We start from the raw sequence: 14,179 nt of genomic DNA, 5'->3' as shown, positions 1-14,179 counted from the left end.
GCCTGGAGCAAAAGGAATGGAGATATCATACCCCCACCCATTTTTGCTTATGAAGGCTATATAGTACACAAGCATACACTAAGTTGTAGTCTCACTGAGTGAACCTACTGGCCCATCTGGCACAGTATAGCATAGCAGACTGACAAAGGCTCCCCAGGAGTTCAGACAGGAATCTTGCCACTAACACTAGTGAATGAAGCTGGAATAAACTCTTCTTCTCAAGATCAAAGAAAAACACCAAATCTACAGAAAACTTTACCTGCCTCTGTCTCCAGCTGGTGACGAACAGGGCAATCCTATTTGTATCTTCTACTGAGAAGTAAGTCCAACTGTGTTCAACAGAGCTTACTTTTCTGTATGTGGAAACAGGATTGCAGTCTAAGACCGCAGCAAGTATCTGTTCTCCGTTAGCTCAAAAAGCAGATGAGAATGGACCCCAGAACAGTACTGGACATAAAGAGGTCTGGAGTTACAATGTCACCATCTGTTCCCTCACTTTCCCTATTAATGGTAAATATCAGACAGTATTTCAAAACTGGTTTCTTTAAATGCTATCTAGCGAGTCCCTCTTATAAGGAAACAAAGCACTGCCAAACCTTAAGGATGCACTTAAAATACATCCCTGCCTATTTGTCAAATGGGTGATCCAGAGGCAGACGCATCACATCTAACAGCAAAGGGATGTCTGTTCTTATGGACAAGTGGGATCCCTAAATACTTTGTATATAAAAGGTGCCCTGACCTTCCAAAAGCTGTAGGATTAAGTGCTGTATCTGCTCAATGTTCTTATGCTGCCAGCAAGTACTGGCAACCAAAGGAATCTTCCAATGTCACTTACCACTTGCCAGAACTGGGAGCTAGGTTGAGGCAGTCAAGCACATCTCATTATTTAAATACTGCTGGCCTTCAACTGCAGTCAGATTGCGAACTGGGGTGAGTTGCAAGGAGCCTACAACTCCACTGTCTGCTGGTCTATGCTCTCCAATCCCAAATCTATCAGTACCAAAGGTTCTTTGAAACTGTAAAAGGAATTATTTCTTCGCCACTAAAGGGATCATTGTGGGGGAGGGAATTAGGCATGGAGGACAAGCATCTTCAGGAGCACCTCTTCTGAACCCAAAGGTTCTTTATATTTTGAACAATGAAGTGGACATTCTGTTGAAAACAATGTATTGTAAATAAGCCACTTTCAGCACTTGCATCCCTGTTCACAGCTGTGGTTGCAGATTCAAGAGCAGCCCCATCCAGCATAGGCATTTAAATCCCAGACCTACTTTTTTAGCTGGACTGGATGAGGCAGTTAAGATAGAAGATAGAAACAGGGAGTTTAAGATGAAGCAAGTTCCTTATCTCAGTCCCTTGCCTTTTCCTATCTGTGTACTATTTGCAAGGTACTTCAATCATAGTTAAACGCATGTTGTTAACACCCATCCCACATGTCTCCTACTTTAGAAGGGCCAAGAAACAACAACAGATTGGGGCTCAGTTGAGAGGGGTAGAACTTAAGCTTAATGACTCAGGCTGAAAGGCAAGAGACAGAGTCAGTCATTTATTTTCTTTTTCGTATGTCAATGGCTACCATTCATTTCGACGGGGAATAATAGTGCTGTAGGGCTACAGTAGGGGCAAAATATTTACACAATCTCTAAAAGTGGCTGGTATTGCCATGCTACCACCAACAGGGATACCAAAGACAGAGAACACTGAGTTACATATCCCTTTTATAATGGCAAATGCAGAACTGTAGAATAAGGACCTTGCTTCCTTGTTCCTCTGCCCAAAGGACCTGGAAGGTACAGGCACTCATTAAAATATATTGCCACTTTCCTTATAACCCAATAGGGCCTTCCCTTTTACTTTTGAATGGAGCTTTGCATTTGGACAGAATGATGAATTTATCTCTCAGGGCCTAGTGTTTGTCAGATCACAGGATCAGGCTTGGTGAAACATGCTGTACCCTTGCTTGCCTGACAGTGGCCTCAGCAATAAATAGCCATAAGGACTCCTTAGTTGCTCTCTCACTTTTCCCCAACCTCTCTAAGTTTATTTACTCTTCTCACAACTAGGACCCAGGGTGGCAAGCAGATACTATTGCCTTTATCACTGTCTGCTACAATGATAGATTAGAATAACTTTTCAGTGGCTGGCATCCTGTTTGTGGCATAAGCACACATAAGTTTCCCATATGTCTGTGCATATCCATTCTGTGCTGCTGCGGAGATGGATTTCATTCCTCCTTGTGCAGCAACCAGCACCCATTTTGATGGATTTCAACACTGTTGTTTTCATTTTGCATTTGGCTAGGGGGACCTAACCATATAGTTCTTTGATCCTGCCTGATCCCAGTGGAAAATGGAATGGTTGCACAGAGGGCAGACTTCACTGCCAATATTCTCCCTGAGAGTGTTCACAGCACATCATCATCAGAGTGAAAACTCTGGCTCCTAGGGGAAGCTTCTGGACACAAAAAATGTGACTGAAATTGTGCAAGTGTATTTTTCCTCCATATAAAATTATTCAGTGTCCGGCATTCTATTATCAACATCCATAAACATACTTTTTGGGTACAGGTGGACTGGTGTCAGGAACACATTTGATTTAATGCTTTCCTGACAGAAGTTGTTTTGAGTTGTTTTAAAGAGAGATGGGATTGATAGCTGATATGGTTGATGCTGATGGTAAACTGTGAGGTTGTGCTGTAAGGGCTAATGAGTCTCTCAAGAGCAAAAATGTCTGTAGAGAAAAAACAGCTGCTTGGAATGTATGTAGGAGGGTTCTATCTTGGCAGAGGAGAGAGGCTTGAGTTTTAGGGGGAAAGAAAAAGAAAAGCAGAGCTAATGACCAGTTTTAATAATAAGTTTAATAAGTGATGGATTTAGTTGTATGTGTTTTTAGTTACTGATTAATATAGGCTAAATATATGTGATGATGTGATGATAATACTATGTGATATCAATTCCAAGTGTTATATAACATGTATAGAGGGCAGATGCTGTTTTCATGTTGTTTAATCTAGTGCTGGTGGGAAGGTATAGATTTTCCGGACAGTAGCCATTATATCATGCTAATGAATAAAGCGCGGGAACTGGGAGCCAATCACTGACTTACACAATTTTATGGGGAGGGATTTTGCTATGTTTTATAAAAGTGTTTCCATCTTCAGACTTCCCAAAAAGTCATGGACCTGTCTACTAAGATCTTCTTTTCTACAATAAAGCAATTTTTCTTATTTAAAAAGTCTAGAATTTGTCTTTTTGTTATGAAAGAGGGGTTTTAGACATGTTGTACCTGACAGGTGGGGGTGTTGGTATTCCTTTCCTCCCTCATGGCCATTCCACACTTTGTGGCAGGACATTTCTGTGATCCTGCCTCATAGAATCACAGAAATGTCTGGCTATGTCCATAGAGCCAGACTCAAAAAGATGTCAAGTCCACTGAGGTTTTTCAGTATGTCAGTTGGAAGGTATATGGTTCAGTCTAGCACAGGTCCACACATGGATGCTTGTTATGCTGAAGAGATTTTAGACTGCAGCCAATATGTAATAACAATGTCATGTTATATTGTCATACAGAAATTAAGAAGCAAATAGCTTCAATATTATTTACCAGTGGACAAGGTAATTAATCTAAGAAAGGAAATTGTTAACTACAGCTATTTCCCCAAAAGTTCATATTGCTAACTTTTAGCATATATCAGATGTAACAAGATCCTACCTTTATGTTGGCTAGGCTTTTTCCTGAGGGGTTGTAGGTTCTCTTCTGCAAGTGTTTCTTGATCATTCTATAAAAAGGGTATTTTTAATTGTAAATTTTCAGCACCGATTAAACAATATTTTTTCCCAAATGAATTTGCAACTTTAAATTAAATGTCATTTAATTAAACTATTGATTTATTTATTTACTATACCCTATCATTTCCCCAAGAAGCTAAAGAAGATAGTTTTTCTATCATCCCTATTTGAAAAATAAATTAGGTTGAGAGGTAGTGATCACCCATGGTCACTCAGCAAGTTTGTACATAACTGGGGATTTGATCCTTTATCATGAACTTTAAGAAAATTATTTAACTTCCGGGAAGACTATTGTTGACCCACCACATTCATAACAATTTTATCTTGCTATAAAATGCAAGCTGAATACGCTTTACAAAAATGCTTAATGATGTATCATTAGCCATTTGAAAATATAAGCAAGGGAAAAGCAGTAATTGTGTTGAAGGGGAGATGAACACAGAGAGGCATAAACAGATTCACAGTGTATTCTGCCTAAAATTTAAAAGTCCATTGGCAAAATGGCTGGAAGGAAAGCTAAGAAAAGAGAAGGGTCTCAGTATCCCTAGCTTTGGAAAACACTAGAGGTCCAAGTGATGTTGTTCAACAACTCCTGTGAGGCCAGTGTAGGCCCCTGGTTTCCTCTTCTCTGAGTTTCAAACTGGTAAGTGAACATCCAGCTAAACAATGGAGTACATCAGTGCTCACAAGTAGGAAATTAGATGGTGCAGAAAGGGATGGGAACATTCCCAACTACTTAATGACAAAGAGGTAGGGAGGGGAGGATATATGTTACCCTAAAGCAGTAGTCCCCCAACTGTGCTCTTTAATGGATTTTGTACTTCAGCTCCCAGAATCCCAGACTATTGGCCTACATGGCTGAGGCTTCTGGGAGCTGAAGTCCAAAAGCTTTTAAAGGGTACAGTTTGGGGACGACTGCCCTAGAGGAATTCTATGTGTTGGGAAGAAGGAAGAGAAAAAAGCTGGTCTAATGTAAAGAAGAACAAAAAAGAAAAAAGAAAGAAAAAAGAAAACAAGGAAAGAATATGTTGAGACAGATTTTCTCAGAGAAAACTCTTGGAGTCATGCTCCAGTCTTGGCAATCAGAAGAGGCTCTGCTCTTCTCCTTGAGGCAAGTGCAGATTGAAACCTCTGTGAGTGCTAGAAGTATCTTAAGGCATTTCTGCCTGTTTACCCTCATAGCATCACCTACACAACACCTGCGTGGAAAAGGGCTGCTCCAAGGAAAGCAGGGAAATCTCCTTCAGCCAGCCCAGGTGCAGAGGTCTAAGTCTACATCCAATACAAAGGAAGCAGCTGTGCCAATGCACTTATTTGTTATCAGACTGAGTTATTTCCAAAGATTCAGTACTCAGCATTTTTGACATCAGATGGAATGTTATATGGTAGCAATGCCAATTTTATGGTCAGAAAGGAGCTCAGGACAAAGCACTATTTTGGATACTCTGTAGATTCAGAAGTATGGCTCGCAAGACTTGAAATGCCACATGTGAAGTCAGACAGGCCTGATGCTGTAAGGCTGGTACAACCCAGGGCCTTAAAATGATCTTTCAGCCTTACTGGAAGACTTAGACACCAAAAAGGCAGCAATTGTTTAGTTCTTCATTACCATTTTTCTTCTAGTAGAGGCAGAGTTCATTAGGATTGCGTTCTTTCCCCTCTTACTGTCTTCATCTAGAAATCAAAGTCAACAGGTAAATGATTACACTTCATCATACAATTTGTTCTAGTATTAATTCATTCAACATAAATAAATAACAGGCTAGAACTCCACCAGCTCTTTGGAAGGTGTCATTTAGTTACAGTAATACAAAACTAATACAGCAAGCTAAAATTATATCTTTAAAACTTTATTAAAAGTTTCAGTGGTAAAGAAGCAGTTACCTAGTGAGACTGCTGGAATTTCTGTTCATTATAAAACACACTTCTTCCTTTTTACGTGCAGTACTTAAATTAGCTGTCTGTGTATTTTCAAAAGTAGTATAATCTCTTTGCTCACAAGCTTTTTAAAATATAATTGTACATTAATAATTTCTAACTATCACTGGCATCTAAATTTTTCCTCCTCCTCTGTACTCCCAAGAGACCTGTCAAAGAATTACCCAATGCTCTCTTTTCACTAACCCCCAAAAAATATTTTAAAAATTCACTGTATTATTTTTACGTACTTGAAACACTCTCTGACAAGTGACCAGCACAACTCCATCACCTACCATAAATAATAAGAAAACATAAGAAGAGCCCTGTTGGATCAGACCCCAAAGACCTATCTAGTTTGCCATTCTAGAGAAAAGTATTGCTAAAAGGACTGTTGAAACAACTGTCTTCAAACTATGGAAAATGGGTTCCAGTGTTTCATTCAAAACTGGGAGAAGAAAGTAGAGCAAAGATTCTTGTTTATGGCTCAGGGGGACAGTAACTAGAAACGTTGAGAGAAAGCATAATGTAGAACACAAACTTTACATGCAGTAAGTACCAAGCTCAGGTTTTGACATCTCCAGAAGGAATAGGAAGAACATTTCCCTGAAACTCTGAAAAGCAACTGCCCAGATTGACACTGGATTAGGTGGACTCTTGACTAAATATAAGGCAGCTTCCTGAATTTCTACTATCAGTCTAGTCCTGGCCAGTTGGAGCAAACATTTTTCAGAGGACCTGAGTGTACAGGGCGGATTGTATGGGAGAAGGCAACCCTGTAGGCCATAGAGGGCTTTAAAGGTAATAACCAACACTTTGTACTTTGCCCTGGAACTAACTGGCAGCCAGTAGAGTACTTTTAAGATTAGCATAATGTGATCACTCCTGTATGTACCCATAATGAGTCTGGCTGCCATATTCTGAACCAGCTGCAGCTTCCAGACTTGGTACAAAGGTAGCCCAACATAGAGTGCACTGCAGAAATCCAGCCTTGAGGTTACCAGTGTGTGCACTACCATCTTTAGGTCCTCCAGTTTAGGGGATATATAGAGACCACGAAAGTCTTTCAGTATCCACTTACTGGGAGCAGCAGTAACCTCCAGCACAAGGGGGAATTGCAGTAGGGACCCTGCATCTGCCTGTTGCACCAATTACGAAAGGGAGATGGGAACATCAGTTGGCTGCTTCTCAATCAACAGGGCAACAAATGCCAACTGATCATAGTCACTGCTACCTGTTAAGTGGGAACTGAAATGACTGAGATGGGAGTTCCTATGCTGTTTATACATTCATAAATCCCAACAAGATTCGGGCCAATGTTTGTTTGTTTGGTTATTGGAGAGTTGGACAAAGATAATATGTCAGCCAGACATCATGACTTCACTCCAGCGACAAGAGGTCACAACTGAAAATTTTCCCACTGAACACAGATGCAAGCAATCAAGACTACTTTTTCTGATGCCTTACCTCAAGTTGAACCAGGATCTAGTTTGGGTTAGTATTTTGTAGTTCTCTCAAATTGTTTATAGCATGAGAAAACTATTCACTGGGTTTTTCCCCCCAGCGCTGTTTAACAGTCACTTAGTAAATAGTTTCAATAGTTGTTTGTGTTTTTTTGGGGCTATGTGGCCATGTTCTAGAAGAGTTTCTTCCTGACATTTCGCCAGCATCTGTGGCTGGCATCTTCAGAACGTCAGGAAGAACATGGCCACATAGCCCACAAAAAACTATGGATGCCGGCCATTAAAACCTTCGACTTCACAGTTTCAATAGTGCAAAATATATGCACACAAGACTTAATGAACAGACTTACACCTGTTCAAAATGTTTATTTCAGGAATGGAAGGAGGCAGACAAAATATTACCAAAATCTATGGGTAAAGAAAGAGTAAGTGGGCAAAGGAATCCTTTCCTTGAGAACCACTGGGATCAAAAAGGCTCATACCTCAGAAACATACTGGCCACAGTTTATATTGCAGGCAACCACAAACAATGGCCATCAGGGGAGGACTTTGGGGCAGAGGTCTCTGGTTTATTCAGGCAAAAAGATCAGTCCCCAAGACAACAAGGCTAGGCTAAACTATTATATAACAAGAGTGGTCAACTCTCAATGCTTAGGAGAACATACTGCCCCCAATGGTCTTGGGGGGGCATAGTTCCCCACACAACCTTGCCCCCCCCGAATTCCTTTTTAGAAAAAAAATGTAACTCAAAATGCCCTTACACATACACATACACACACACACCCCATATTTTTGGCTACCTCTGGGCTATTTTAGGCCCATAAAATCTTTTTTAACTGGCAATTGTCATCCCTAACAGGGCATAAGGAAAATTTAGAGCAGTTTTTTTTTTAAAAAAATGAAAACTGGGGGTGCTGAGAGAACCTCAAAAATGGTGGGCACATTTTCCTCACTCTTGTTTTAAAAAGAACTGAAGCAAGACACAGTACCACCTAAAGGGTTACCTTTTGAAACACTGAGAAGTGTAATGCTATCTAACTGCACCATCAGTCACTGTCCATGGTAATGAGAATTGCAACTTTCATTACATTCTCCCACAGGTTCTGTCTTGTGCTTTGAAACAGCTGCTGATCCAGCGCCAGAACAAATTAACAGAAATAACTAAATAATGGAAGAAACTTACCATAAAAACTGTTTTGCTTGACGGGGTCATGGTTTGGACAAAATACTCTAACACAATGGAGATGTTGAGAGAAAAGAAATTGCATTAATACAGAAGTAACAGTATCCAGTTTGTAAAACAATTGTAGAAGCAATGTAATTCACTGGAAAGAATGGTTTATTTAGGTGAAACAAGGCTTCCATGCACAATGACTGCAAGGCAGAATGACTCATAAGCAATTGGCAAGCTGTGTCGGTACGGACAGTGTACATCAATATGTTACCAAATGTGCAGTGATCAGTGTTCATCAATGAAACAGGAGCAAGTTACTGAACCTTCATTTTAGAGAAAGGGGAAATTGCAGGGGGTTGGACTGGATGGCCTTGTGGTCTCCTCCAACTCTTATGATTCTATGATTCCCTGACTCACAGAAAACATTCACTACTAGCAGTAGTCATAGCCGAGCAGTTAAGGCAATGAACAAGAAATCCATTGAGGTCTCCCCATGCAGGTTTGAATCCTGCCCCATACAGACTGCCAAAATAAAGCTGCTTCGGGTCACTTTGGAGGTATGCTGTTTAAATGATGCATGTGTCCTAAGAGTCTGGAAGCTGTGCCAAAGCTGTGCTCCAGTTCTTAGGACTGGATCGTGGCTTTGGCGTAGCTTCTGGGCTCTTTGAATGCATGCATCGTTTAAACAGCATACCTCCAAAATGACCCAAAGCAGCTTTATTTTGCCCTGTCTGTATGGGGCCTATGATACCTTTTTCCCCTTCTTCTTCCTTCTGTGTCGCAATTGGAAACTGGACTCTCCTTCCTGGTATTGACAAAGACTGAGGCACACATGGACACTAAAGGACAGGTTGCTTATCTTTAACTAGTTTGAGTGGTCATCTGTAAAATCATACAAATGGATTATCTGTGCCTGCAGAATGCACTATTCAGAAACTTCTAGAGCTCTTACATAAGCATTTTGGTAGTAGCCCTGTCTATTCCCCATACACCATATAAATGCTCTTCCCACCTAAACCCTCATTTTCCAAGGAGAGAAAAGTATTGCTCTCCCAAATGCAGTCTCCATCTTGGACTTGGAATCCAGTCTGTAGTGTGAAATAAAGATGAGAGATCTGGACCAAGTAGCAGCCTTGCATATGTCATGCATGGGACACCCACCTTAGGAAAGCAGTTGATGCAGTCATTGATTTGACCAAATGGCTTCTCAGTTAGATAGGAGGCTGTCTGGAGCTAGCTCATAAGCCAGCCAAATTGTTACAGCAATCCACGTAGATAACCGCTGCATGGATACAGACAATCCTGTCTTTTTTAGAGTAGCAAAGGAAATGTCCTTGAGACTGGTGAGATGCTGAAGTACAATCCATGTAAGAGGCTAGAGCCCTGTCACATCAATGTAATGCAGGGAACACTCTAAATCTTCTGAAAGAAGGCTGCTGGATTATGTCTTGGTTTAAATGAAAAGCCAACACTACCTTAAGAAGGAAGGTAATGTTAGTTCTCAAAACAACTTTGTCTTTGTTGAAACATATGTATGGTTCATCGGCCTATAGAACAAAAATCTTGCTAGTTTGCCTGGCTGACATCATCACCATAAGGAAGTTCATCTTCTAGGTGAGCAGCCTCAGGTTACAAGAAGCCATCAGTTCAAAAGGTTCTTGGATAACTATGAAGCCAGGAGTTAGGACCTAACACGCGTGGATGTAAATTCTTGTAGCCTTTCAAAAATGTCTTTACTAGCAAACTAGAGAAGGAGGAAAGCTTGCCCAAGCATTGGAAATACCATGATATGGCTGCTAGATAGCACTTGATAGGACACTGACAAGCTCCAAGATGACTGGGAGACTATGAAGTCCAACATATGGGGAACTATGATATCTTTGGGCAAGACGTTCCTCAGGTGAATGAATTCTAAGAGCACAGTCCATTTGTAGGTGTATGAATGATGAGTGGAAGATCTCATTTGGGATCCCTAGACTTTGGGGAAGAAATTCCTTTCAGAGCTAGGCTGCAAATGTCAGTGTTTAATCCTGGGAAACTCTCAGAACCAGGCTTCTGATGTTGTATTTTCTCAGATGTGGACAGAAAGGGACAGTTAGTTTTCTAGACAGATAGAAGGTTGGATCCCTTAATGTTATTTGGAAAAGGAGAAGATACTGAGACTGTTGTGTTCCAAGAGTTAGGGCATGAACAAGAGCATTCGGAAGCACTGTTAAAATGCTACATTAACTGTCCTGTGGGGACAGAAGGACAGCTTCACTTTTGGTGGGTTTCTCTCCTTTCAGTTGTGGGCAACAACTCTTTTTAAATTAAATTTAAATTAAAAATAATGGTCTCAAGGGGTTTTCCAGTTTTACTCCAACAAATAGGATGAGCTTAGAAGAACTGGTCCATTTTCCTATTTCTTAACTGCCACTATATTGTCAGAGTTCTGGATTCAAGTTATACCTGATTCATGTTATACTGACAGTTATTAAAGAACCACTATGGGCATTCAGTCTGACTTAAGCTGCCTACATTTCAGTTCTGTAATACTTTAAAAGAAAATGACACATCCAGACCTCTCTGTAAGGAGGACTGTCCCTGATCTCCTAGGAAACCTTGAGATGGTGCATATTTCCCATCAGATAGTGAGTTTGCTCCCAGATCAATCCTCAGAAGACTAAAAGAACTGGATAAACTGCTGCTAGATTTCTCTTGAAGCTGCAGTTGGCTCTACTGTGCATTGTTACACCTGTGACTCCCCCCCTCCTGTGATCTTTATTTGTCATAGCATCTTGATTAGAAAAATTGGTCCAGAGGCTGAAAAAGACCTGTTTTGTGGGGAGATCTAGAGCAGGTATAACTTCTGTCTTCGACACTAGGTGTGAAAAGCCTTACCTGTTGTAAATAACCAGGATAGACTCCTCATTGAAGGTTGGCAAAGGCTGAGCTACACTTGAGGAAGAGGATGGGAATGGGTGGGACATTTTATTCATCTTCTCTTGTCCAGTAGGATGTACTGATAGCCCTGCTTCGGCTTCTGTGGGTCAATGTGTCACTCCAAAATAACAGCTGCAGCTGCTACCGACCCTTCGGTATTGGAGATGCTAGCAATAGCACTTTAATGCTACAAGTAGGCTGAAATCTGTCTCTGTCTCCTGCTTGTCCAGTCAAAATGAGGAGCATGTGGCAATGGGTGGATACAGGAGACAGAGCATGTGTATTGTGGGCATGTGCAGATCTGGGGGGTGTTCTAAAAACATTTTTTTGGCAAGCTATCTTCAAAAGAGTTTTTTGTGGGGGTTTTGGGCTATGTGGCCATGTTTTAGAAGAGTTTATTCCTGATTTTTTGCCAGCATCTGTGGCTGGCATTTTCATAGGTGCATCAATTGAAGTATAGCGTCTAGATCAAGGGAAGTAATAGTGCCACTCTATTCTGCTTTGATCAGGCCCCACCTGTGCCAAGTTCTGGGCACCAGAATTCAAGAAGGATATTGAGAAACTGGAACATGTCCAAAGGAGGACAACTAAAATGGTGAGGGGTCTAGATACCATGCCCTACGAGGAACAACTTAGGGAGCTGGGTATGTTTAGCCTGGAGAAGAAAAGGTTAAGAGGTGATATGATAGCCCTGTTCAAATATTTGAAGGGATGTCACATTGAGGCGGGAGTTAGCTTGCTTTCTGCTGTTCCAGAGAAGGGTACCCAAACCATGGATGCAAGCTACTGAAAAAAAGATTCCACCTCAACATTAGGAGGAACTTCCTGACAGTAAGGGCTGTTTGACAGTGGAACACACTCCTTCCTTGGAGTGTAGTGGAGTCTCCTTCCTTGGAGGTCTTTAAGCAGAGGCTGGATGGCCATCTTTCAGGGGGTGCTTTGATTGAGAGTTCCTACATGGCAGGAGGTTGGACTGGATGGCCCTTGTGGTCTCTTCCAACTCTATGATTCTATGAAATTTGATTGCAAGGTGGGATATAAATTATGAAACTAAATAAAGAGATAGCACAAACTGACTAAGATTATTGAAACCCTGGCAATACAATGAGTCAACTCTTCCAAAACACAGCTTAAGGCTGCAATCTGGACTAATCAAGGTCAAATAGAAGAAAGCAGAATTAATCCTTTTTTTAAAAAAGCAAAAAAAAAATTGTTACTTTTTAAAAACTGGAAAATGTTGCTGGGAAGTTGGCCGTTGTGTCATTTAGGCAAGACCAATGTGCAGATATATGAGAATATTAAAGGTCTTCATAGTCAAATCTATTCTGTTCACAGCAATTATAGCACTTTACATATTAGAGAACAAGTCCACTAAAGAAACAACTCCAGTAACTGCCTTATAAAGTAAATATTTCTACAAGTTCTCATCCTTTTAAATATAGTTCAGTTGCATTATACTATTTTGTATGTATTTATTTTACTGTATTTGTTTTAATTTTGTAACTGCCTTGAGTCCCAGTTCAGGGAAATATGCCAAATAAATAAACAAATAAAGGCTTTGGATATAAAATAAGCAAAATGGTACAAATTTTTAGAAAAGATTTTGTTAAATACCGATAAATGCCTTGTACTTCATCTGTTTGTACTGCAGCATCATCACACAGAGCACAAAAATAATGATAACTTCTGCGACAGTGTTTTATCTCACAGCCAACTGTGGCTCCTTTCTTGCGACAGAAACTGCATATCTGCAACAAAAAGAGTGTGAAGTTCTAATCAAATATATACCATATTGAGATTATTAAAATGCAATAATCCTAAAGTAGAGGGTAGGAAACTGGAGCCAAAGATTGGACTCATGTACTCCTCCTTCATTCCCCCTCTCCACACTCAATCTGGATTCAGTGTTGTGATCTTTATCAAACTAAACTTAAGTTTCCTGTTTGGACATAATCAGAACCTGTAGATTAATTTCATTTTACCCAACAGGGGTATGAAAGCAGCTTCATTTATATACTGCTTCATACCACTTAAGCAGTCTCTAAGTGGTTTACAACTGTAAGCTAATTTCCCCTTAACACAGCTGAGACAGATAATTAAGGCAAAGTCTTTCACTTATGTTTTCCAGATAATGAAGACTGCTATCACGAAAGGACTGTGTTTAATTGCTGCTTGTGACAAGCTTCTTCTATATAATGGGAGTTCCCTGAAGATTTGTCTTTTCCATCTCCACCTTCTTAAGATGCCTATCTTATTTAGAATGTAAGCCTGAGGCCAGGGACTGTTACATAAAACCTACGTAAACCACTCAGAGACTCTTTTTGGCTCAGGGGTGAAATCTAAATACAATTAATTAATTGATTGATAGATCAACCAACCAAATGATGAATCAGAAATGCATCATATCACAATTTCAGACTAGGTACTTCTAGGCCACTGTTTTATTCTCCCAATAGCCTTCTTACTGCATCTATCCTTTTTACACTCCCAGGTTAAGCATGTGCATGTGTAAGTCATTAATAGGATGCCAGCCGTAGTGCAATGATAAGCCATTGCTCTGGGTCCTGTTCTCTGGAGCAGCAAAAAACAAGCTTGCTCCCTCTTCAATATGCATACTGGGTAACACAGTGAATATTAAGAATGAATTTTCTGTTTTTTCAATTTATTTTGAATTTCCTTGTAAGAGAACTCCAAGATGGCCAGGGATGCAGCAATGGTTCACTAAGGAGCTCCAGAACATCAACAGGGGATTGAATCTGAATGGCTTATCATTGCACTACGGCTGGCATCCTATTAATGACTTACACATGCACAGGTGCCATTTCTGTGGACTGAAACTCATTTTGGGAACGGCTTTTCCCCTTGTGCTCCATGAAAAACTCTTCTCCCAGCCCCAATGTGGCAGTTCTCAA

At 40.5% G+C, this 14,179-nt stretch overlaps 1 protein-coding gene across 4 annotated transcripts in view; it reads right to left on the bottom strand.

The window, feature by feature from the left end:
- PHF11 (PHD finger protein 11) overlaps positions 1 to 14,179 on the bottom strand; it is a 29,685-nt gene that overhangs the window by 5,151 nt on the left and 10,355 nt on the right. For all 4 annotated transcript variants that reach the window (XM_089519059.1, XM_089519060.1, XM_089519057.1 and 1 more), the window contains 4 exons: positions 12,882 to 13,015; positions 8,355 to 8,401; positions 5,401 to 5,465; positions 3,715 to 3,781 (listed from right to left, as the gene is read on the bottom strand). In XM_089519059.1, coding sequence (XP_089375185.1) covers positions 3,715 to 3,781; positions 5,401 to 5,465; positions 8,355 to 8,401; positions 12,882 to 13,015 — 313 coding nt within the window. The remainder of the gene's footprint in view (positions 1 to 3,714; positions 3,782 to 5,400; positions 5,466 to 8,354; positions 8,402 to 12,881; positions 13,016 to 14,179) is intronic.

Source organism: Sceloporus occidentalis, unplaced genomic scaffold, assembly GCF_023333645.1.
Source record: "Sceloporus occidentalis isolate IW3139 unplaced genomic scaffold, rSceOcc1.0.p SCAF_4, whole genome shotgun sequence".
Classification (NCBI taxonomy): Eukaryota; Metazoa; Chordata; class Lepidosauria; order Squamata; family Phrynosomatidae; genus Sceloporus; species Sceloporus occidentalis.
Note: the sequence above shows the minus strand (reverse complement) of the source record. Positions and strands in the feature narration are given on the sequence as shown.